Source organism: Lissotriton vulgaris, chromosome 4_1 (assembly GCF_964263255.1).
Source record: "Lissotriton vulgaris chromosome 4_1, aLisVul1.2, whole genome shotgun sequence".
Taxonomy (NCBI): Eukaryota; Metazoa; Chordata; class Amphibia; order Caudata; family Salamandridae; genus Lissotriton; species Lissotriton vulgaris.
Window position 1 is genome coordinate 1,352,433,799 of NC_141691.1, and position 25,422 is coordinate 1,352,459,220.

A 25,422-nucleotide genomic window follows, 5' to 3' on the forward strand; every position below is an offset into this window, starting at 1 on the left:
AACCTATTTCGACTTTACATGTTGCGAACACCTGCCATCTCCTGAGTTCATTGACATGTTACAAGTTTATTATTGATGTTTTCTTGTTCCAGTATCCTGTTAACAGGTGAATATTTTCAAAATTATGCTGGATGATTCACAGGCAACGCGTGTTTCACCCCATGTTGGTCCAGGCATGTGGTTTTTTCAGGGCTGGTCAGCGCCGTTTGGTCCAGTTAAAGTCTTGAAATTCTTTTGTACATGGTTTATGGGGTGGCAGTAATCCTAATCTGAGCAGGGAGCTGATGTTGTATTCCGTACAACAGGGCGATCTGGGTAGCGAGACTAAAGTCTGGTGCCCGTTTGAGGTCCAGAGGGGAAGGAAAGCTGATAGCGAACCGTATTGTGATTTGTTTTGGGCTGCGCAGTGAAAAAACAAAATAACAAGTATTGTTTCTTTCATACAATATATGTATGAGCTCAAGCATTTAACACAAGATGATTCAGTCTGTTTTTGAATCATAAAACATTTCCTCATGCGTTGTAGTTCACTCACTTCATAGGAGGCATAATGATACATCAAACCATCAATAGCATGAAGTGAGAGGGGAATACTTTTTTGGGTGGAGCCGAAGCCAACTCTATGAATAGGTTGTTCATTTGTAACTTTGTCATTCTTCCTATGTAATAAAATCAAACATTTATATACTCGGTAGTGAATCGTTATGACAAAGTGTAGTTACAGGAGAGCAAAAGGGTTATACATATTTAATTATATTAATGTTCTGCAATATAAACTGCCTTTTTCTACATCAAACAATCTTGACCATATGCCTATTTTGTTATCTTTCCCATGTCATCCACTATCTTGTAGTTTTGTGATTCTCAATGACGTCGACTTGAGCCTTTTGTCATGTTATCTGCTTCTGTGGATCTAAAGAATCTAGTCATTGTTTCCATGATGCTAAGTCCTCATAAAGTTTCCGATCTATACATACACCCCTCATTCTCTATTCTTCTATGAGTGACAATTCAGGATTATTTTTTATTGACAATGAGTTTTTACAGCAAATGTACATTGCATCCGTTTTCCTTATGGGTGTCAGTGTAAGCCAATTATACATTGTTCAGGTTTGAACTCTACCATGTCTCCTAGTGTAGTTTGCTTAAAATAGTTTTCCATTAGTCAACAACCACTGGGTACGTCCATATCATATGCATAAAATTGGGTTTCTCAGTAGTGCATCTGGGGTTAAACTGGGATTAAGTCCCTGATATAGCTTGCTAATTATTATTAGAGTTAAATATACCATGTGTAAGTACTTCAGTTGGATCACTTTAAATCATGAATTGCTAGTTGCTTTATGTTAGACCTGGCCTCTTTGGCGTGGTTTCCCCCTATCTTTTTGCCTCTACCTTCTGTATTTTTGATGCTGTGCTGGATTTCGTCCTTGCTGGTTTAGATGCTTTGGGCACTTTTCCACTGCTGTTCAGTGTCAAAGTGCAAGTGCTCCCTGTGTAAATTGTTATTGTGATTGGTTGTCCATGATTGGCATATTTGTGTCACCAAGAAGTCCCTAGTAAAGTGCACTAAGTGTGCCAGGGCTGGTGATACTAGTGGGCCTGCAGCACTGATTGTGCCACCACATGAGTAGCCCTAAAATGGTGTCTCGGGCCTTCCACCGCAGTGTCTGTGTGCAGTCTGTGAACTGCCATGTCCTCCTGGCCAGTGTCCCCACTGACCAGGCCTAACCCTTCCCTTTCTGTACACATTGGTCACCCCTATGGAAGGCCCAAGTTACCCCCTTGGTCAGGGTGCAGTGTATGTGAAAGGCAGAGCATGTCCTTGTGCAGGTGACCTACTCTGGTAGTGAATTACAGCCATTTTCGTATTTCACTATTGTAAGGCTTTCTTGCCCCATAGGCTATCATGGGGAATGCTGGCTACAGTAGCTACCAGCATATCTTCCCATAGGAGCAAGATAGGACATAAAAGTGTGGTATCCTTGAACTCAGGATTTTAATAACACATCTTTTAGGAAAGGTTGTTTTTAAATCCTGTGTTTGAGAACAGCCCTTTTAGAAAGTTGCTGTTCTCTTGTCTGACCTTTCTGTGTGCCTTGGCCTATTTGTGAATTGACTGTCTGGTTTGAGAGTGACCGGGGCTTGGAGCCCCCAGGAGGCTGGCTAAGTCAGCCCTAGGCTGAATGACTGCATCTGCATCTTGAGTGGAGGGAGAGGATAGCACCTGGGCCTGAATAGGGCTGTGCCTGCCTTCCACAATGCTGGCTCCACCGCCTGCTGGGTGGCTGACAACCCTGCCCCTCTCCCTGAAAGGAAAGGAGAAGCCAGGAAAACAAAATGCTCAAGGAACACCCAGAACTGGTTCAGACCGGGCTCAGAGCCCTCCTGCACAAAGGGATCAAATACTTTTAGGGGTATAAGTACAGGACCCCTGAATACAGAAAATTAGATCATCCTGGAATCAAGAAGGAACCTCTGCCAAGGAGAAAGCTGAAACTGAAGAAGGAAGACTGGCCTGCTGTTGCTCTGCTGGACTGACCTGCTGTTGCTTTCCTGCCAAGGAGAGGGGAAGGACTTTGGTTTGTGCTGTGTCCCCTTGCTTGAAGGAATATCCAAGGGCCTGAGAAGAGCTGGCTCCCTGTTAAGAAGTCCCAGGAACAAAAGGACTTCACCCCCAGCTTCCCTGAACTCTGCTGAGAGAGTTCTGTCCTTCTTAGAGTGCTTGGACCAGTTGTGGTGCCTCTGGGAGTTGTACGTGTGTTGGAAAGCTGGAAACCAAGATTTTAAAGACTTTCTGCAAGTTTTGTCGCATCGCTCGCTTGCGGAGCGCATTCCCGTCAGTGCGAGGAAATTCCCGCCGCTACGAAGGCCAAGATCGTCGCAGCGCCTGTTGCCGCTGCCAGAGTCATCGCATCCTTCGTTTGCGGGACGCACCAGTCCGGAGCGGAAAGATTACCATTGCTGCGAGTCGCAGAGCCTGTCGTCACTGGGTGAGATCGTCGCGCCGCTTGCTTGCGGACCACATAATGTCGCTGCGAGTATCGTCGCAGAGCCATCGCATCGAGGAGCTGCGAGAAGAAGCCCCGGAGATCGCCGCAGCCCCAAAAGATCATCGCATCGTGCCTTTGCGAGCTTCTTCACTACGGAACCTTCGCACTGGAATCCATACCAGGTATCTCATCCCTCCCCGTACAGACCGGAGTCACCGCAACACGCCCGCTACATCGAGCGGGGTTGTCGCATCGCCTTGCCAAGGTGTCAGGAGTGACGCATCGCTTGTTTTCCACCGCACCAGCTTCTGTTTTGGAACTTTGTTTTAAAGGTACTGTTGGCTAAACATGACGCAACTGTGTACTTTTCACGCAACTGTTGATTATTTTATCGCAACTTTAAGAACTCTTTTGAAACATATCCTTGGACTTTGTATGTTGGATTTTTGTCGTTTTGGTCTTGTGTAGTTTAGATGAAATACCTTTATTTTTCTAAACTGTTGTGGAGTCAGTTTGTGGTGTTTTCACTGTGTTACTTTGAGTGTTGGTACAAATACTTTACACATTGCCTTTGATAAGCCTTGACTACTCGTGCCAAGCTACCAAGGGGGTGAGCAGGGGTTATCTCAGAGGGTTTCCTCCTTACCCTGACTAGAAGCAAGGGTCCCTATTTGGACAGTGGTACCCACCTCTGCCAACAAGAGACCCCCAGTTCTAACACTTTACATATGTATTCTAGGATATTTTTACATTCAGTGTTTGTTGGGGGTTGTGGTCCAGGATTCAGCAGTCTTCCATCTTTCTTATATTGTTAGGTCTTGGCCTGGACGCAGCCACTGCCGGGGCAGGTAAGAGCGGGGGGTTGTGTTGGGGGGGGGGGGGGAGTGGGGTAATTTGACAGATGACCATAAGGGAATATTAAATAAATAATTCTCCCTTGCCGGCGTCTGGCGAAATCCCCTCCCCCCACAGGCCACACCCCTCTTACCTGCATGGGTTGCTGCTGCCTGGGCACATTGCTATAATTTTAATATGTATCATCATCATTAAACATACTTGAATTAATGTAATTAGTGCCTGTAAAGTGCATGAATCTGGCAATCCGCTGGGGGGACCCTCCCATGTGTTAAATGCCACCCTGGCCATTGTAGCATATAGCAGAAAGTGTCTCCTATGTAATGAGTAGTACTGCCAAGCCTCATCAAATATGTGCAAGGTTTTACCATTGTATAGGTCTCCCATTAGGAAAATGCATTTATCTATCCCGCATGCTGCTTTGGCATCGGGGAGTAGTTGCCTAAACTCCCTGAGTCCCTATAATGGGGCTTGCTCAGCAAACTGTGTTTTTTAACAATCTTCTGGTGCGCCATTCTCATATTTATATCATGAAGGTAATTCAGTGGGAAGTGCTGTCTGGTTGTGAGGCTTTGGCAAAGCTTTATATATTTCTGTGGCATTACTTCAACAGAGCTTGCTGTCTGTTGTCTTTTTTAGACAACTGGTATGGCATGTTTTGAAGTTGTGATCCTAAGCAGTAGGCTTCCGTATCCCACACTGCCATTCCTCCCTTGTATGGTAGTTGCAATATTTATAGCTTACCTGCCCATATTATAACTGGGAATAAACTGTTAATTCCTGGAAAACTCTTTTGGGTAGGTGGGGTAAACACCCTCTGGAATACATATAGGAACTGTTGAACTATGGTCCATTTTATTAACACCTCTTTACCCATGGTAGATAGTGGCAGTTTCATCCATAATTATATCTGTTTACTTGTGCTTGGGAGTGTTTTGTCTATATTTACCTTTATGCTTCTGCCTTGGTCATGTGTCACCATTACTCCTGAATACTTAATATCTGTGTCTTGCCATTGTATCCTCAAGCTTAAGCTATTAGTGCTGGCCACTTGTTCCCATTGTGCTAGTGGGATTAATCTGGACTTTTTTACATTGATGTGCAGGCTAAAGATTGCACTGAATTGTTTGTGTGCCAGTCTATTTAGGTTATGTATAGTACCTGTGTTTTGAGAGAAATTCTATTTGACTGAAAGTTCTAAATACAGGGTTATTGCTAGAATGTGTTAGTCTAGTGTACCAGTGAGTATTTTTGTATCTCCTGGGGTCATGTAAAAGGGTCTGTAGGACCTTCAATCTTATGAGTCCTTTTCTGTATTCAGAGCTAATGAGAATGATGCTTCTCTCCTTATATCTGGGATGGTGCTACTCCTTAGTGCTTCATTAGAGACTTCTAAGGGTTAATCTAGCAATATTGAACCTCTTCTTCAAAACTCTGTTGAAGGACCATCCAAATGTGACCGTCCTGCTTACCACAGACACGGCCGCTCCTCCACGCTGCTCCCGACCTGCCTCCCCTAACTGACTGGTATCGTTGTTCTCCCCAGCTGCTTGCACTCGTCGCTACCACGATTTCATCTCGCTTTGCAGGACCGCTTATTTGCATACAGCGCTGCTAATCATTTATTCATTTAATTAGCTCGCATTGTAGGAGCGCCTTATTTGTTTGCTTACAGCGCTGCTATTCACTCATTTGTTTATTTAATTAGCTCGCATTGTAGGAGCGCTCCATTTGTTTGCATACAGCGCTGCTAATTTGTCATTCATCTTTCACTGCACGCTTTAATTGCACACATCGATTTGAATCACGTAACCTACTCACATTGCAAGATTGTTATCTCTGTAATTTAATGTGCCTTTAGAACGCTGCTTCACCTCGCCTGCTAAGTAGTTGCAGAGATATTTGTGCCCTCGCTGTGTTGGCTTGACTGACTTCTGCACTTTGCATTATTTTGCCTGTTTGCTCCGTCCCGCCGGCCATTTTGTTGTTGATATTATTGTTGTCGACCCTGCCCGAGTCTCCGCCCCGCTCCCGCCTTCCCAGCTCACTTTCCCTCGCCCCTCCCCCCCACTATCCACATATGACAGTTGTCTTGCGCGCAGCGTTCACGCGCAGCGACCGCGCCCCAGCCGCGCCGAAGGTGCGCCAAAGGTAAGCCCGTCTACGCCCGTCCGCGCCTGGACCGCGCCCAGCGCCAGTCCCCCTGGTCCTCGTACCTCCCACCTCCCCCGCATTACTTACGATGCCACCACCCTCCTAGCCCTTAACCCCGGCCGACTCCCCCACTGCATCCAAGCCACTCCTGGACACACCCATGGTCCCTTCTCCTGCAAATCCTGCAAGTTCGACGGCAGCGAGATCAACTCTTCACCCACGGACACAAACCAGATATCTGACTCCATCTACCTAAAATGCATCCTGCTCAACACCCGCTCAGTCCACAGACACGCCATCGAACTTTGGAATCTACTAGACACCATCTCTCCCGACGTCGCCTTCCTGACAGAAACATGGATGAACGCCTCATCAGCCCCTGACATCACCATTGCCATCCCGGAAGGATACAAGATCATCCGTAAGGATCGCACCGACCAAACAGGAGGAGGCATCGCTATCGTCCATAAGAAATCCATCCGCATCTCAACCAACTCAGACGTCAATCTCGCCAACACTGAACACCTTCACTTCCAGATCCACATCGACCCCAAGACCACACTCAGAGGCACTCTCCTCTACAGGCCTCCAGGACCCCGTGCAAAATTCAGCGATGCTATCACTGACTTCATCACCCCACACGCCCTCCCCTCCGAGGAATACATCTTACTGGGAGACCTCAACTTTCACCTGGAAAAGAGCAACGACAGCAACACCACCTCCCTTCGGGACAATCTCGCCAACCTTGGACTCAAACAACTTGTCTCTACGCCCACCCACATCGCAGGTCACACACTCGACCCCATCTTCACCTCCAGCAAACATGTCTCCTTCAGTCACACCACTACCCTCCAGTGGACGGACCACAGCTGCGTACACTTTTTCTACAATAAAACCACCACTCACAACCGACCTCAACCTACTCTACGAAGAAACTGGAACAAAATCACCATCGACCAGATCTCCTCATCGCTTCTTCAAAACCCACCTGCCCACTCCTCAAACCCCGACCAAGCAGCGTTTAACCTCACCCAATGGCTATCCAACAGCGCCGACATCCTAGCACCGCCGAAAAAACGTCAAATCAAACTTGGCAGCAAAAACGCCTCCTGGTTCAATGATGATCTTAAGAAATCGAAGAAACTCTGCCGCTCCCTCGAGAAGGCCTGGAAAAAAGACCCAAACACCAGCACCAGGGACGCCTTCAAAAACGCCACCCGCATGCACCACCAACTGATCCGGACTGCCAAGAAAGCCGCATTCAAAGACCGACTAGACAACAACGTCCACAACAGCAAGGAACTATTCAACATCGTCAAAGAATTCACCAACCCCTCAGCCAACTCCAACGACATCACCCCCTCTCAAGCCCTCTGCGACTCCCTAGCCTCGTTCTTCCACAACAAAATTGCAGACATCCACAACAGCTTCGACATCCAACCCGGAGACCATCCCACCCAATCCTCTGCCGTATCTGCACCCCCCTCGAACATCCTTAACGACTGGAACCCAATCTCCACCGAGGACACCATCCGCCTGATGAACTCCATCCACTCAGGATCCCCCACAGACCCATGTCCTCACCACATTTTCAACAAAGCAGACTCCATCATAGCACCACACCTCCGAGACGTCATCAACTGCTCCCTCAACTCCGCCACCTTCCCGGAAAGCTGGAAACACGCCGAACTCAGCGCCCTTCTGAAAAAACCCACAGCGGACCCCACCGAACTCAAAAACTACCGCCCCATCTCGCTCCTTCCATTCCCGGCCAAAGTCATCGAGAAAGCCGTCAATAACCAGCTCGCCGCCTTCCTCGAAAGCAACAAATCCCTCGACTCCTCACAGTCCGGCTTCCGTGCCAAACACAGCACGGAGACCGCTCTCATCGCAGCAACAGACGACATTCGAACTCTACTAGACAACGGAGACACAGTCGCCCTCATCCTCCTTGACCTCTCCGCAGCCTTCGACACAGTCTGCCATAGCACTCTTCTACAGCGCCTCAAAAACATCGGGATCCAAGGAAAAGCACTGGAATGGATCACCTCGTTCCTCACCGGAAGAACCCAGAGAGTCCGCCTCCCACCATTCAAGTCCGTGGCCACTGAAGTCATCTGCGGCGTACCCCAATGGTTCCTCACTCAGCCCCACCCTCTTCAACGTATACATGAGCCCCCTCGCGACCATCGCTCGCCAACACAACCTCAACATCATCTCCTACGCAGATGACACCCAACTGATCCTATCACTCACCAAAGACCCCAACACCGCCAAAACCAACCTACATGAAGGTATGAAAGAAGTAGCAGAGTGGATGAAGCACAGCCGTCTGAAACTGAACTCCGACAAAACAGAAGTCCTTATCTTAGGCACCTCCCCCTCCGCTTGGGACGACTCTTGGTGGCCAGAGGCCCTTGGAAAAGCACCCATCCCGACGGACCACGCACGAAACCTGGGCGTCATCCTGGACTCCTCTCTCTTGATGAATAGACAAGTCAACGCAGTCTCATCTTCATGCTTCAACATCCTCCGCATGCTCAAAAAAACATTTTGCTGGATCCCCACCGAAACCAGAAAGACAGTCACCCATGCACTGGTTACAAGTCGCCTGGACTACGGAAACACCCTATACGCCGGTATCACCGCAAAACTCCAGAAAAAACTCCAACGCATCCAGAACGCATCAGCCAGACTCATACTAGACATCCCATGCAAAGACCATATCTCCAGCCACCTGAAAAACCTCCACTGGCTCCCTGTCAATAAGAGGATTACTTTCCGCCTCCTAACCCACGCTCACAAAGCACTCTACGAACTGGGACCCGAATGCCTCAACACACGACTTTCCTTCTACACCCCCCCTCGCCAGCTACGATCTTCCAACCAAGCCCTTGCTACCATTCCTCGCATCAATAAAACCACCATGGAAGGTAGATCCTTCTCCTACCTCGCAGCTAAAACCTGGAACCCACTCCCCACTCACCTACGTCTCACACAGAACCACCTAGCGTTCAGAAAGCAACTTAAAACCTGGATATTCGACAAGTAACTCCCCTCCCCTCCTCAAGCGCCTTGAGACCCTCTGGGTATGTAGCGCGCTATATAAATTTCTGACTTGACTAAATTTCTGACTTGAAATCAGGTGAATTTTCCACTTTTTCATTTCTTTTACTCTAATTGCAATTGTTCTGTAGTTAGCGGTGCATCTAGTGGTGTATGTTTTTCTGTTGTTCACCAAGATAAGTTTATATATGTCAGATAATCTTTAACATGTTGAGGGTCTATCATGTCAGTTTGCATATATAGTTGTTACGCGTAGATCTGGAATGTTTTATTTATACACTCTTTACAGTTGCGTATATGCCCAGTGTTATCTTGTTTTGTCAAGGTAGGTTGTCTTTTTGTGCTCCCTTTTTACTAGCCATGCTAGTAACCTGCCTGACCTTTCCTCTTCTTAGTACACCTTTGGGCTAAATGAGATGAAAGTATTTAGCAAGTCTGTCATAGTGTCCTCTTTGTTCAGGCATTTTAGCCTCCAGTCGCCCCATCACCGCCTGCCTTTTCATCACTTACTGCCGTTGGAGGACCACCTTCTTCTCAAGCGTAACTATTTCCCCCTGTATTTATTTTGTTAATCCGTACATTTTCCCTCTACTAGCACCTCTCATAGTGTTTTAAGTGCTTTTAACTCTGTTGATCTGATAGAAGCTGTGTTCCAGTTCCTATTAAAGAATCCTGGACATAAGTATGTAGTGTCTCCTAGTACAGGAATTATGTGAGTGTGAATAAAATGAGAATACTTTATCTTGCAGGTGCTGTTCCCAACATGCATCAGTATTTTCCATTTGGGTGTTGGGCAAAGCCTGCTGTATATTTTGTTGTTGTGTGTTGTAAGAGTTTTACTAACTTTAATCATTTTGAAGTTTAAGTACAATGTCCACTTTTGTCACTCTCTGGCTTAACACTTAATGTGTTTACATTTAACTTTGTGTTGGTTTGATTTTTGATTCAGACCTCCTTGTGATTTGTCAGCGAGCTCCTCACTGCCTCAGGTCTGGGGCCCGGATATTGTTCTGTCGACAAGTTATGCCCCTCAGCAGGCAACCTTTTTTGTAATCTCGGCCCTTTCAGGGGGCTGCTGTCTGACGAGTCTGGCGCTTATTCTCTCTGCTCCCTCAGAACCTACACATTTTTGGGTGATGTCTCACTCCATTTCTACTGTGACTGACAGGCTAATATGAATGGCACTTCTGTGGCAGTCCAAAGTTTCACTGCTCACCTTAATTCTGGAGCTTCTCTTTCTGCAGGGCATTATCTGCAGTTGCTGTCACTACTCTGCTGGGCGCCGCTTGGGCCTTAGTTTCCTTCGCTTTTCCTGATCTTCGTTCATGCAGACGCCTTGTTATGATTTCATTTACATCTTTTCTCCATGCATGCACATTGATGTTGATCTCGGTATTCAGAACCCACTTTTTCAGAATTATTGTTAGAGTGGCATCTGTTTCAGTGAATTACCAGGGTCAGAAAAGTTTTTGGATTGATGTCCAGCCATTCGGAGCACTCTTGTTTTACATGTTGCCCACCATCTTGCTGGCCACACCCTCATCCACTGTGTGTATATGTCTTCAAGATAGCTGCACTGTCAAACCAGACCCTAAAAATCATGTAGGTGTAGTGTGAAATGTACCAGGTATTTTATTAACCAAAACCTGACAGTTCATTAGAAAAAGAGGCTGACAAGTACATCACTCCTTTGTTTTACCTGGTTCTTTAGGTCCAGGTCTCCAAATTTTGGACTCCATCCAATGCTATAGTCTCACACTTAGCTGACTGAGAACAATACTCTTGACTTTATAAGGGCATTTCCTGATACTGAGGGAGCTCCTAAGCTATTTGTCTTGCAACAACGAAAAGCTGACTCCACTTATACATTGTTTTGTTCATTGAGGTCTTTAGGATCACAATAAAAAATTAAGTTGGCTAAGGGTTAGCCGTGCTGGTTAAAAGGCTGCACCTTTTTCTGAGAACTTTCCATTTCCGATGTCTCCAAAACCTGCAGTTCCATGAACATACGAATTCTGGAGCTGGCTCCCTGTGAAAATAGCGATAATCGGTATTGTATTGTATTGTAATTGCATTTATATAGTTCTTACTACTCCTGACGAGGCGTCAAAGCGCTTTTTCGCGAGTAGCACGCTACACCGGGACCCATAGAGGATTAGTGTTGAATTAGTATAGTGAAACATGCAAGTACATTTTAAGTGGTGGATTGGTTAGTCAGTTATTTGGATTTGGAATGATTGCAGAAGGATTGAGGAGGACAAAAGTTTGTATTTATATATCGCTTGTTGACGCACGCTATTCAGGAAGCCTTCAAAGGATTAGTGGTGAATTAATATGGTGAAATATGAAGTAATTTCAGTGGTGAATATTAGTCAGTTACTTGGAATGAGAAGGATAGCGGAGGGATAAAAGGGGAAGAAAGATTTGCATTCATATAGCACTTGTTACCCCTGATGGGTGTTGAAGCGCTTTTCTGGCGAGTAGCACGCCACTCCGGAACCCATAAAGGATTACTGTTGAAAATTAGTATAGTAAAAAATATGACGTAATTTGAGTAGTGGATATGTTATTCAGTTATTTGGGTAGTATATTAATATAGTTTAATATGGAATTTGAGAAGTGAATATGTTAGTCTGTTAATTTTGATGGAAAAGGATAGTGGAGGGTTAAAAGAGTGAAGGATTTTTTTATTTTATTTTTAGATCTTAGCAGTAGGAGGAGGCTTTTGGATCAGTAAAAAGGAGTTTTGGAGGGGAGGACTCAGAGGGAAGAGTTTATAAAGGTTTCTTTTAGGGGATCGGTATAGTAAAAGAGGTGTCAGATGATGCCAGGAGGAGTAGAGTAGGAGAGAGTCTAGAAAGGGTTATTTTGGCAATCATAGTAGTGGTATGGGGTTTGGAATAAATGAGAGAGTGGATGTAAAGGATATATTGATAGATGTATAGGATGAGAGATAGGGTAGTGCATTGGAAGGAGCAGTAGAAGTTTGAAATTAGTCAGAAAGTTGGGCTAGAAGATATATTGAGCGAAGTATAGGCTGAGAAATGGGTAGTGCATTGGAAATGCTAAATTAGAAGAGAGTGATAAATATATAGATCCATAATTACATTGAAAGTATATAGATACATAAAAGAGGTAAGTATATGTAGATTAAAGATATTGATAGAGGCACCGGAGGAGAAATAGGGTAGTGCATTGGATATGCTGTTTCAGAAGAAAAGTAACAGACACACAGATCCAAGTACATGGAAGGTACATAGATGCACAATGGAAGTATGTACATGTAGACCAAAGATGATTTTTATTAAATTATTATTATTATTTTTTTTTCTCTCAACAACATAATTATTTTACATATTTATACAAAGTAATAAACAAAGATAGGTACATATCTATAGTGAAAACAAATGCTTGTATACAGAGGGATATGCTGTAAATTTCTGTTTGCGTATGGTGCTTATGTGGGGAAGAGCCAAATCTTGAATAGTTTTCTGAAGATAAGGTGGTTGTCGGTGGATCTTATGTTTGGGGGTAAAGAGCTACATAGTTTGGCTGCTTGAACAGAAAAGGATGTGCCACCTATGGTTTTTCTTGCATGGTGGGATTTTGAGGCGAGATGCTCCTTTAGAGCAGAGGTTCCTTTGTTGAATGTGTTTGGTGATTTTATTCCAGATGAAGAGTGGTCCCATTCCATGTATTGCTTTGTGGGTGATACAAAGCAGCTTGAAACTGGATCTTCTGGCAACCTGTAACCAATGCAGGGCTTTCAAGAGAGGGGAGATGTGGTCTCGCGGTTTTATATGCAAGAGTAGTCTGGCAGCCGAGTTCTGAATCCTTTGTAGTCTTTTCATGGTCGTTAAAGGTGATCCGTGGTAGAGGCTATTGGCGTAATCGAGTTTGGACAGAACAAGGGAGATGGTAGCTTGGACTTTGTGTGGAAATCCCAAATGAGGGAAAATTTGTCGCAGAGTTTTTTTATAGTAGCAAAGCTTGATCTTGCTAGTTTATCCACTTGGGCATTTATTGAGAGCTTGGAGTCCATGGTCATTCCGAGATTTCTTACTTCCTTTGATACTTTAGGCAGTAATCCCAGTTCATCAGGCCATTCGGCAAGCGGGTTGTAATGTTTCTAATCGCCACATTTCAGTTTTTGAAGCATTCAATTTGAGATGGCTCCAGGTCATCCACTGATCCACGGCTCCGAGACAGCTGAAAATTGGTGATTTTCTAATGTCTTTGGGGCATTCCAGTTGAAGGGGTATTTGCATGTCATCTGCATAGTTATAGCATGTGAGGTGAAATTTATTGATCAGTACTGGTAATGACTTCATGTAGATGTTGAAAAGCATGGGCGAGATGATAGTACCTTGAAGGACCCCTGCTTTTGTGGAGTACGGTTTGGACGAGAAAGGTGGGGTATGGATGACATTAGTTCTGTTTCGAAGGTAGGATGCGATGCAGTCTAGAGCAGTTCCCTCTATGCCGGCTTCATTGAGTTTTTGTTTCAGAGTGTCATGGCCAACCATGTCAAAGGCAGCTGAGCGGTCCAAGAGGAGTAGCGCAGCAACCTCGTTGCGGTCAACTGTATTTTTTAGGTCATCCTAGATGGCAAGGAGGGCAGATTCAGTGCCTCTTCCCAGACGGAATCCTGTTTGGAAGTTTGAAAGTATGTCATTCTCTTCAATGAATTGTGACATCTGGGCAAACGCTGCTCTTTCTATCCGTTTGCCCAGAAACTGTCTAATTGTAATGGGTCTGTAGTTGTCAGGGTTCAGCGGGTCCAAGTTTGTTTTCATCAGTAAAGGCGTATGTATGACTTTTTGAGTTCTTCTGGAAATATTCCAGTAGTTAAGGAATCGTTGATGATTCTTCTTACTGGAGTGGCAGCAGAGGTTGTTAAAAGAATTGTCTTGAAAGTTTGTGGCGGACAGGGGTCAGAAGGGCTGCCGGCAGGCCTGCTTGCTTTGACCAGGTCCATAAATTCCTCGTGTGAGATGTGTTGGAAGGAACGGAGAGGCTTGATTAGAGCATTCTTGGGTTGTTGTTTTTTACCAGGGTTAGTGCTGGTACTTTGTTTCTGTTTTAAGCACGATTCCAACGTGTCTGCTTTGTCCGTGTAATGATTTGCCAGTTTGTCTGTGAAATCTTGAGTAACAGGATGAGTTCCTTCTAGGCAATTTGGTTTGCGAAATTCATTGAGTATTTGATAGAATTCTTTATTTACACATTTAGCGTTTTGAATTCTGTCCGAATAGTACCTTTTCTTAGCTTTTTTGATAGCCGACTTGTATAATCTGTTAATTTTCTGTACGTGAAGTTTGTCTTGTTGGGCATGTGTTTTGAGCCAGGTACGTTGCAGCTTTCTAATTTGTTGTTTTATGTCTTTTATTTCTATGTTTCTCCAAGGCGCTTTTTTTTTCTTTTGCTCTGTTGTGTGGTTTTTAGTGGTATCAGGATGTCAAAAGCTTCCTGTAGCCACTCATATAGTTTTCTAACAGAATTGATAGTTTCCAGATTTGTACTGGATGTTAGTTGTGTTTCCTGCAGGGGGCAGGACCATAGCATATGTAGTAGGTCAGCGCTTAGGAGACGGCATCTCGGGCATTCAGAGGTATTGATGTTGAAATCTTTATTGATCTTATCTGGTGAGAGATACGCTCTATGTAAAATATATGTTTGCATGAGTTTAAATCGTGAGTTGCGTGGTATGTGTGTGGCGCTGGCTAGGACACGTTCCCATTCCTTATCGGTCCAGGGGCGGCCTCTGTCCAACTTGTACGGAGTCTTTGTAGTGGTTTCAGTACATGTATAAGCAGAGCCTGTACTAACCAATTGACCACATGTGACCCCTCCCCCATTACATGTAAATATTGCAATAGCTGATGCGCCGGCGACTTATTTGTCAGGTCTCCCCATACTTGCGTCAGTGTCGGAATGATAGCTGCATGCAGAAGAAATTAGCCTACTGGTAAATCATTATCGGCCGACAGGGTCACGAAAGGTAGGAGGGTGCTGTCCGCATACAAGTTCCCCAGCGTCTCCACTCCCGAGTCTGTCCCGGGCATTAGCTCTGCGTCGGTTATGGAGTCTCTGCCTCTGGGCGTTCCAACAAGTGGCAATATTGGGATCGTATCTTTTGTGAGTTGAAGGCTCCTCTTGTAACATCTGTGTAGGAAGGTGGATATCTGACTATGGTTGCCCCCAACTTTTTGCCTGGTGTTTTGCTGGTTTTTCGACTTAGTTGACCTGGGACCCTGCTATTCAGGACCCCAGGCCCACTGCTCTCTCTGTAAAATGGATTCCATGTATCTTAGGTACATATCTAATTGGATACTGAGTCACCTTATCAGTCCCTGTACAGCATACCTTAGGTATCCAGGTCATAGGTGTACCCAGGGCCTACCAGGGGCTGCAGCTTGTATTATGCCACCCCTCGGCTGGCCACCCAAATCTGATACAACTGGCTGCACGACAGCTGGGGCAAGGTGGTGTAATCACCCTTTGCTTTAGATATAGTATTCCTATATCTAACCCTAAAATGGACACATGTATTCCTATCAGTCACTCCTATGGCAGGCCTTATCAATCCTGAAGGCAGAGTGCTTGGAATTATGTGAGATGGTGCTCTGGCATGAGCTGAGCCCATTTGCAGCTTGCGGAACCAAGTCCTAATAGCTGTTCCATGATAACGCGTACCATATACTCTTAAGTGCCTTATAATCCTCGCGATTATTTGCTAACTTTGGTATCGCTTTATCGAAACATGTCGAGTAAGTTGTCATACGAATTGGAATACTAACCCCTCGCCAATTCTGGCGACGGGGTTAGCATTCCACCCTTCTAGAGGGACACGACATGTATGTAACTGTGAACCCCGGTTAAAGTTAACTCGAGCCTCAGCATCACAAAATGGATGCTGCCACCACAGACACAAGTCTGACCTCCTGCTGCTGGGAGTCCTTCCAGCGAGGAGAGCTCGGACAAAGGGTTTCCTGTCAGGGGCGGTGCTAGCACCATCCCAGACAGGGTTTTGTGTATCCCAGGTAGGCAGGGCTGAGAGGAAGGTGACTGCAAGTGGCACCCCGGTGCTCACTGTGCATATGCCGGCTCAAACCAGTTCCAGGGGCACCCCAGCCCCTGAGCTGGGGAAAGTCCGGACAAAGGAGAGGGGTGTAACCACCCCCCTCCTGGTCCCACCCATGGGCAGGACCTAGTCGCGTGCCAGCCCCTTTTCTTAGGATAAAGGTAGGAGCGGGCCCCCTTCCCAAATTAGATAATCTTGAATCTTGAACTACTTTCCACGAAAGGAACTCTTGACATTCTCTGAAGACTCTCCCTTGTGGCTAAGGAGTAGCCACCCTGCACTCGCAGGCACCACCTAAGCATCGCGGTTTGCTGCACGTCCATCCTCCGGATCAAGACTGACCAGCTCGACGAGACCCGGATTCCCTGGCATCTCTGACCTCTACCTGCATCATCAGCCCAGCTGAGATTCGTGGGTGTGACGAGACCTGAGGGACCAGCCATCTTCAAAACCTGCACGATGCTTAACCAGCACGACTGCCGAGGGATCCTCGAGTGAGTGCACTGGGGTTTGAGAAGCCCCAACCCAGAGCAGCTCCAGCACCGAAGTCCAGCCCCCCAGCATCCACGAGATCTGCGTGGGGCCCTTCTGCTCTTTGCTGCTTACCGCGTTGTCCAGTCACTTGCCCGTTGGCTAGTGGCCCTCCTGACGACGTACCACGACGTTTTCACCGCTGGTCTGGTTGCTCCAGACTGGCCCTTGCTCCCTTCCAAAAGAGGAGCACCCCGGACCCTCCTGCTCCACTCCAGACGCCATCTTGACTCCACCGCGTGGGCTTGCCTTTACCAAGGCTTGTTGCTCCAATCCTGGTTCCAGCATCGCCGACAGCAGACACCCTCGTGGGACAGCTCGCACCTCCAGCCTGGTCGCCGGCAACGCCTCCTGGCCCGTGTGACTGCAGAGTCCAGCGTCGCCCACTCACCTGATCGCGGTGACCTCATCCGGTGCCACCCTGGTGCCCACATAATCACTGGCTAGTGATTAAGAACTGAGTCCCCTCTGCTTTCAGGTAGTCTCCATCACCGATCCAGGCTTGGATCACACCGAACATCTTCACTGGTCGCCTGCCAGCAACTTCTTCTTTCAGGCTCCATAGACTACAACGAGGATTCCCGACGTCTTTTGAACCCTATGCAGCCGCAGCCCCTGGGCTAGGTAACCCGAGCATTTCGGTGTTCCAACGCAGATTCACTATCCAAGTGTCCAGATCCTTTTTCGTTTCAAGTCTACCTAGTCGGATTCGTCCGGCAACAGTAACTTTAGAAATACTAGCCTCCATAGACTTTGTCCCGCATCCCGCGTGAGAGTGCACACTCTGCACCCGATCTCCCTAGGCCTCCTGCTCCTAACCTTAGAGTTCAGTAGTGTAGTCCTAGCGATCCTGAAGCCTCTGGATCGAGTTACTCACCTGCTAGTATTTCGCATTCCACTTTTAGAGTATATGGTTTTTCGTGCCCCTCGGGCATTTGTGTAAATTGTGCAACTTGAAGTATTTTCGTAAGAGTTTTGTATTGTGCTTAGCTCCCTGACTCATAAAGAGTTCAGGGTAGACTTGTTATAAATAAATATACTTTATTTTTCATAACAACTTGTGTGGTGTCCTTTCACTTGGTGTTCAAGGGGTATATGTGATGGTAAAACAGCTGGCTTAACACGCCCTCTAGAGTTTAGCCTAAAGACTGCTTTTGTCCACGCTACTAGGATAGCTGGTCTATAAGGTTGACTTACAACCAATCATCAATAAGGGTTGTTTGGTATGATACACAGTGATCACTAGAATAGTGAGCACTATATAGCAGGCCAACTTCTCACAATCTGTGGGCCACCTCAATGTGTAACTGTCGGGCGGGGAAGTTACGCCAGGGGGTGAAACAAACTGTAAACATGTGTCTGTGTCCACAGCGATGTCTTGGTTGCCGTGTCTGTCAGATTTTTCCCACTTAGCCACTTCGCAACCCATTGCAGCTGTGCGGCTAAGTTGTATAACTCCAGATGAGGAACTGTCAAGCCTCCACACTCTGGTGGAGAGTATAATTTATGCCTTGCTATCCTGGGTCGCCCAGTGTTCCAGATCAGGCCTCGAGTTAATCCCTCTAGTTCCCGAAAGAAATCGGTCCTCTGTCGCTCATGAATGAAATTCACACAATTCTCCCCGGTAACTTAAATGTGCATCCTCCAGTAGGATCAGTGCTCTGTCAATCCTGGTAGGATCCATATAATACTCCCTTTGGCTTAACAGAGCCTCCAGTAGATTCATAATCTTTATTTGATTTTATAGGTAAAATCACAAAATACAGGTCATTAAAAACAACATAAAAAATATCAGTGTCCTAATCATTCATATTTTAGAACTCCCACCAGAAAACATACAAGAAGAAAGCAGGTAAAAGGTGAGTTCAACAGCTGTTAAAAAAAGTAAGGCTGGCCTAATTTGGTTAAAATTCAGCTGATAATAACATTGGGTGTATGAGTTTGTGTCGCAGGTTACTATATTTTGGGCAAAACATAACCATGTGTACTGTGTCATAGATAAATTTGTTATCACAGTTGCAGGGGTGCAAATCTGAGTAAATAAAACCACCACGCTTAAAGGGACCAGTTGGTGAAATAAATGTAATCTAAAATAGGTCATGTAAATGTAAATGTGTGTAAATGTGTTGTATTTGTATAGCGCGAACAGTAACCCGTAAGCATCCCGGCGCTTGTACTCCTACCACAAGGAAACCCCTCCTGGCTTTTCCTTGTGAGGTGTCCACTCCTGGGCATCCCATGGTGAAACCAGGCATCCCTTGTGTATCGGGGGCCGTTGTGGAGATTAAGCAAGCTATTGCCCAGAGTTGCAGCGTGGGGCCCATGCTTAGATTCGGCACTGAGGCGAGAATATCTGGTCAGAGGAATTTAAGCCCGATCCCGCCGAGGCGGGAATCAAACCCTGGTCCCTGGCCAGCGCTCTGCATCAAGGTCTGCCACTCTAACCATTGAGCCACACTTCTCATCAATCAGCGGCGAGGTATATCCCAAGTCTGATAAGGTTCAAAGTTACTAACTGTTTACACCAATAGCGCGTGTCGCATAGAGTATTTTGTTAAAGCAACATCCTCTCGTTCTGATCTCAGCTCATCCATAAGAGCGGTTTCAACCCATTTTTCATCAGCACGAGTTATGTTTGTGGCCCGCAAGCTATGTGCCACATACGCCAGCCATGGGATCTGTAGGGACTTAAACTCAACACAACCCCTTCATTTGCGCTTTGATTTTCTATACACCAAGCTTATACTATTCACAGCATATCCTACATAGTACAAGCTGTACCCAAAGCCCTTTCAACCACCTACTCTGATGGGACACAGAAACCTGGTGCATATCTGAGTGCTTCACAGGTTTGCTAGAGATAGTGCCACTTACTCAACTTCCCATGAAGCCTTAGACTTTGCAAGAAGTAAGGAAGTAATGACTAATCTAATCTCAGTACACCAGTAAAATAAAATACTTTGATCTGAAACGCTACTGAAAGCGGTGCAAGAGGCTATTTGTATTCAAGATAGGTGTTTTTAAAGGCCCTCACAGTATTGTTGCTGCTTCTTACAACATGATCTATTTGGAAAGGAATAACAGCATCTTTTGTGGGTAATGTTTGGTATCCTAAAGTACCAGAAGTATTCAAATAAAGCTAATCCTCTTTTAGCCCAGTCACTGGTTTGGATGAGACAACCTCTACACTCCCTTGCCACTATGAATGCAGTCAACATCTCATATTCCTCCAACTATTCTAATCTCTGGATCCAAGTTTTAGTAATACTTCCGCAGTGTACATATGCTTCAGAATCTGCATCACCGAAGCCTAGATGCACATTTGAGCTCCAAACTTGGCTACATTTACTTTTCCAGTGAATCAGTGCTGGCCTCCTCTGCTCTCTGAAGCCACCTCTTTATTTAGGTTCCAGACTTATGGCAGCATACTTCAGTTTCATGTGTCCAGAAAATAACTCCAAGGATGCAGCAGTCACTAACAATGTCAAACATCATCTGGAATATTTCTTGATTTTGGTACTTAACTCACATTCTATCCAGTACAAAGCATCCTCAGTGCAGAACAATATGTGAGAGGGTGGAGGTTTCAACCATATAGTCCATCCCTCATCTCCACATATGAAACCATCGACTTTAATGGACAATGGCCGAAGAGATGAAGGGGCTAAAAAAATTGGTGGTTATAGATTTTTTGGGGTGCCCAGGATTTCTTCCTACTCCAAACCAAACCTTTCTTTACAGTCCCTGTTGGTCCATGGTTGTGCAGGCCACTGATAGATGCAACACAACAGCTACATTTTTGCTTAGGAAAGCAGAGGGCTGAAATGCTGGACTACCCAGATGCAAGAATTTACAGAAGTGTAACTTTAATAGAATACACAGATGAGCCTGCATTACTACGGATGAATTTAATTTAAACAGAAATGAAATTCTGAATTAAACAGTATTTCATCTATTTTCATGACTTTGCCTGCAGTGCTCTGCATGGTGTGCTTATATTTGAATACAGTATAGAGATGTAGAACGTTATCCGAGGAGTACATGAATTGGTATAAAGAAATATTATCAAAAACAGGAAATTTGCAAGTTGGAGTCACACTTTTGGCAAAGGTATTGGTTTCTCACATTTCAAATCATAAGTGTAGTATTATTGATACAAACTTAACTCGGTGTATTTCATGTTCTAAGGTGATATGATTTTTTTCTTTATTGAATAAGCAAGGCGGTCTTCAGGGAACCTTACCCAGTGGTTCAAAACTAAAAACTAGGTATTAAGGTCTCCGCTGATGGTTTGTAATCTACTAGTGGTATGTTGATGGTAGAGTGGTAGAATTTCCTGTGTTGTAAATTCGAACGTCCCAGCAATACTGTCGCCTCAAGAGATTATGCTGGGAACTATGGCAAAAGTGATAGATACAAAATGCAATCTATTATAATTGCTTTCTCATGTCCATCCATGCAATGGATTTGCTGCTATCTGTTGGAAGGAATAATTACTTTGTGGTAACTAATGGGTTACGTTTTGTATTTGTCATTGTATCAAAAACAGTCTGCTTAATATATCAATTTTAAAATGAGTACTGGTTTTAGGTGATGTTTTTAACTTTTTCAGCTAATATTGATCCTACAAGAAGATATCTGTACCTTCAAGTCTTGGGTGGAAAAGCCTTCCTAGAACACCTGCAAGAGCCACAACCTTTACCTGGCCAAGTTAGCTCCAGCTTCACACTGTGTTTGCATTTTCGTAATCAGCGTTTCCGATCAAAACCTGTCCCATGTGCCTGTGAGCCAGACTTCCATGATGGATTCTTGCTTGAAATACACAGAGAGATTCTAGGTAAGGAACCTTCTGAGCTTAAATAACTGCAATTTGGAAATATGACTGTCATGTCTTGTTTACTAGGGGTGAAGTTATCAGATATGACTGAAATTCCGTAATGGCCTTCATTTAATGTTTCTGCAAAACTTTTTAATTGATGCAATACAGACACTTCCTACTACTGAGACTGCGTGCTCTTTTATTCCATGAGTAAGCCAGCAGTATGTCTGGATTACTTTTGAGTTCCAGGGTAAGCCAGGAGTGTTACAAGTGTAAGTATTAGCAAAATCTCTTAAATCGGTCCAATGTGGTTGAAAGACTAATTCAAGTGATTTTTGGTAGTGAAGTGACTGCGACTGTAGAGAATGTTTGTACCTTAAAAAACGGAGGTTACGCATGAGTAACTTTTCTTTCTCTTCATTAAAAGCCTATTGTCTTTTTTCCAGTTAGCCAACAATTGCTCAGTCCCCATTTACAAGAATGTGTTGCGAGAGGCAGGAAACATGGCTTGATTGACCCATTTCTCAATAGCTAAACGCCAACAAGCACACAACCTTTTCCATACATTTTGCTTTACAATAGTTGTTTAACCTATGGCACATCTCTATCAAGGTCTCATTCCAATATCTTACTTTTAACATCTTGTAAGAATAGTCTAACATATGCTGCTCCTTCAACCCCGAAAACATTATGTGAGAACAGACAAGAGTAGGAAATGCAGTCTGTGGGTCCATTACGGTCGCAGTGGCAAGTCAAGATTAGGGGGTTTGCACAGCCGGGTTTTAATGTTATTCCCAAACTGAAACTCCGATACAGTTCGGAAAGGTAAATGGAAACCCGTTTCTATGGGGGAGAGAGGTGGCACCTTGGTGTGCAGATCTGTACTCATCTTGACTAGGGACAGATTAGGAACTTCACAGCCACGGAGGTATGATGGATAGTTGGGATTATTGTTTCAGCTATTTCTTTCATGCTGTGTGCGACAGTGAAGGTCCTCTGGGCATCCAAGGATGTGTTCATCTAAGCTATAAAATGATTTATTATGCAAGTGAGTATTGTTTCTCCACCTGATTTTAAACTCATCCTATCTTTGTACACATGGTTTGGTTGTAGCAGACTTCACAATCTCCAGAGGCAGACATGCAGTCACATCTCATTATAACATCACTGATGTCATCTGAAATGGTTCATCGTAGAGGCAGTAAGCGAGAAGTTTCCACTATAACCTTCTCGGTTTTCCTCCTCTATGATACTCATCTCTAGTGTTTTATTTTCAATTGCTTATTTCTACCCTGGCTTTATGTTTTCTATGTTATATTCTTACCTCTCACCCATTATACTTGTCGGATCTCCAGAACCCTCCTTGACTTTTTCTCATTCGTCCATCCGCCAATTATTCGTTGTCTTTTCACTGTCATCTTGTATCTCCTCCAAATCTCCACATATTACGTTTGGACTCTTGTGCCATTAATTCTTCTCCATTCCAAATTGTTTCACCTTTTGCCATCCCCACCTTGCTGCATGCTTTTCCCACCTACCTCCACCTCCATATACTGTCCTTCCTTCCTAGTTGTACGTCTCCTACTATCCCATACTTCTCTTGGCTTTATCCACTACTACCATTTCCTACATTCCTGGCTCTATCCGTTACAACAAACCCGTCTCCTCCACCGCTATTCCTTCCTGCACTTTCTGTTATCCCCACATCCACATTTCCCATCATATTGTGTTCTTTTTCCAGAGCTCCACTCTGTTTTTTAAGCATGAGGTAAGCATGATGTACTTCTGCAATTTCCATTAGTTTAAGAATGTAATACATTTATACTGTGTTAGTTGTTAACTAATAGCAATATTTTAGCAAGTTTTCTCTGTAAGTGATGCGTGCAGACTGAATGTTTTGTTTTCTTACTCCTGTTTATTTTACCTGCTGCAAAGACCTTTTCTTATTTCCTTGAAGCATTTCTCCAGCACACCTTACGTTCTACTGCTGTTGGAGTTTTAGCTTCGTTAAAGTCTGTGTCCAAAAGGGGAACACTTTAAATAAACTTTCGTGACCCCTGCAAGTGAAAGAGAATTGCACAAAGTAGAAAGACAGTTTGATCTTGTTTTCTATTGGTGTACGACGTGCTTGCGCTCTTTTGCCGAGACCATGAGCACTGCTAGAAAGAAGGCAGCTCAATGAAACTCAAGCTATCATACTGTCTGACAGACTGGAATGAGGTAACTGCTGCAGGGTGTATAATGCGTGTCCAAAAAGTAAGGCGTTGACAAACCCAATGGTGATTGGGGTTCTTTCTTCAAACACAGGAGAAGCGGTGTGGGACAGTATAGTACAAAAAGGAAAAGGGAAAATTAAGGTGTGGGAGTATAGATGAGTGCAAGCTATTACAAGTGGCAACCTTACAACACAAAAAACTTGCTGGCCTAGTCTGATTCTGCCTCTATAGCCCAGAACCTTTTCCGCACGAACTCCTCCTTGACCTGCGTTTGCTGGGTTCCATCCTTGATCTGAACCCCAGCCTTAACAGGTCCATTCTCCAGTTCTACCCTGCCCTGCTACAGTTCTAACACTCCACCTACAGGGTTTTGGTGGTAATTCTCTCCCTACACGTCATCAGAAGTCATGGGTTCTGATGTGATCGTGGCGCAGCCATAACCCCGACACTAAGATCTACTCATATTACTCGGGGCGCACGACTTACATGTACGCCTCGATAGATACATGGTCACCAGGGAACTACTGCCAGTAGTCAGGGATGCACACTACATGGGCCGCACACACTCGGACCATAACCCCCACCTCATAGACCTGGCCTGGGAACAGCCGAGACCGCCGGTACCCACCTGGAGGCTGCAACCCGACCTGTTGCTAGATGGCCCATTAAGGACCTCGATAGGTGCGCAGTCGGCACAATACTTTGAGGAGAACAATGGGACTGCTTCCACACCTCAGTTGGAATGGGACGCATTCAAAGTAGTCCTCAGGGGATTGTGTCTAGGCACGCAGGCACACGCTAGGCGACAGATAGAGACAGACTTGAAACATCTAGAAACAGACCTGCTACGTGCAGAACGGGAAGCATCCGAGGGCGCCAACGCTGAGCAACTGGAAGCGAGGGCGGAACATGACAGATTAGTGGGCAGACTAAAACATGTCAACTACGCTGCTCACTCGGCCCGCACACACCGCTATAGCGACAAGCCAGGCAAATTGTTAGCCTGGTTGATACGACGGGAAGACCGATCTTACCCGGTGACGGCGATAAGCCCTGCCGCCGACACAATGGTGTATACCCAGGGGGACATACATGCGGCTTTTGTGACACACTACGAGGCGCTGTACCGGTCGCAACTGCGAAATCCACAGCCAGATATAACAGCGTACCTAGACGAAGTCACGCTCCCCACTCCGACTGACAGCCAACGAGACGATCTTGGATCACCGGTGGCGGCAGATGAGCTGCGTGACGCCATCTTCGCCCTCTCCAATGGCAAAGCCCCAGACCCAGACGGGCTGCTGAATACTATAAGGCCTACTCGGACATTCTCATCCCTGAACTGCTCAGAACATACTCCGCGGCGTTAGAGGACTCATCCTTACCCAAATCCATGAATGAAGCAACATTGGTGTCTCTCCTCAAACCGGGCAGGGACGGTACGCTCCTCGGCTCATACAGACTTCTGGCTCTGTTGAACACGGACTACAAGATCCTGGCGTCGACCCTGGCCCGCAGGCTGGCGGCCCTGGTGCCCGCCTTGGTGCACAAGGATCAAAACGGGTTTGTCCCAACGAGATGCACCTCCCAGAACATAAGGAGGCTGTTCCGAGTGCAGGAGTACGCGGTCCGGAACTGGCCGAGATCGGGCTGCTTAATTCTAGACCTTGAAAAAGCGTTCGACTCCGTAGAATGGCCTTATTT

General features: G+C 45.5%; 1 protein-coding gene across 1 annotated transcript in view; it reads left to right on the top strand.

Annotated features, from left to right (window-relative positions):
- Positions 1–25,422, top strand: part of CEP76 (centrosomal protein 76) — a 304,664-nt gene that overhangs the window by 49,964 nt on the left and 229,278 nt on the right. Inside the window, exon 4 of the mRNA XM_086965581.1 lies at positions 21,296–21,520. Coding sequence (XP_086821707.1) covers positions 21,296–21,520 — 225 coding nt within the window. The remainder of the gene's footprint in view (positions 1–21,295; positions 21,521–25,422) is intronic.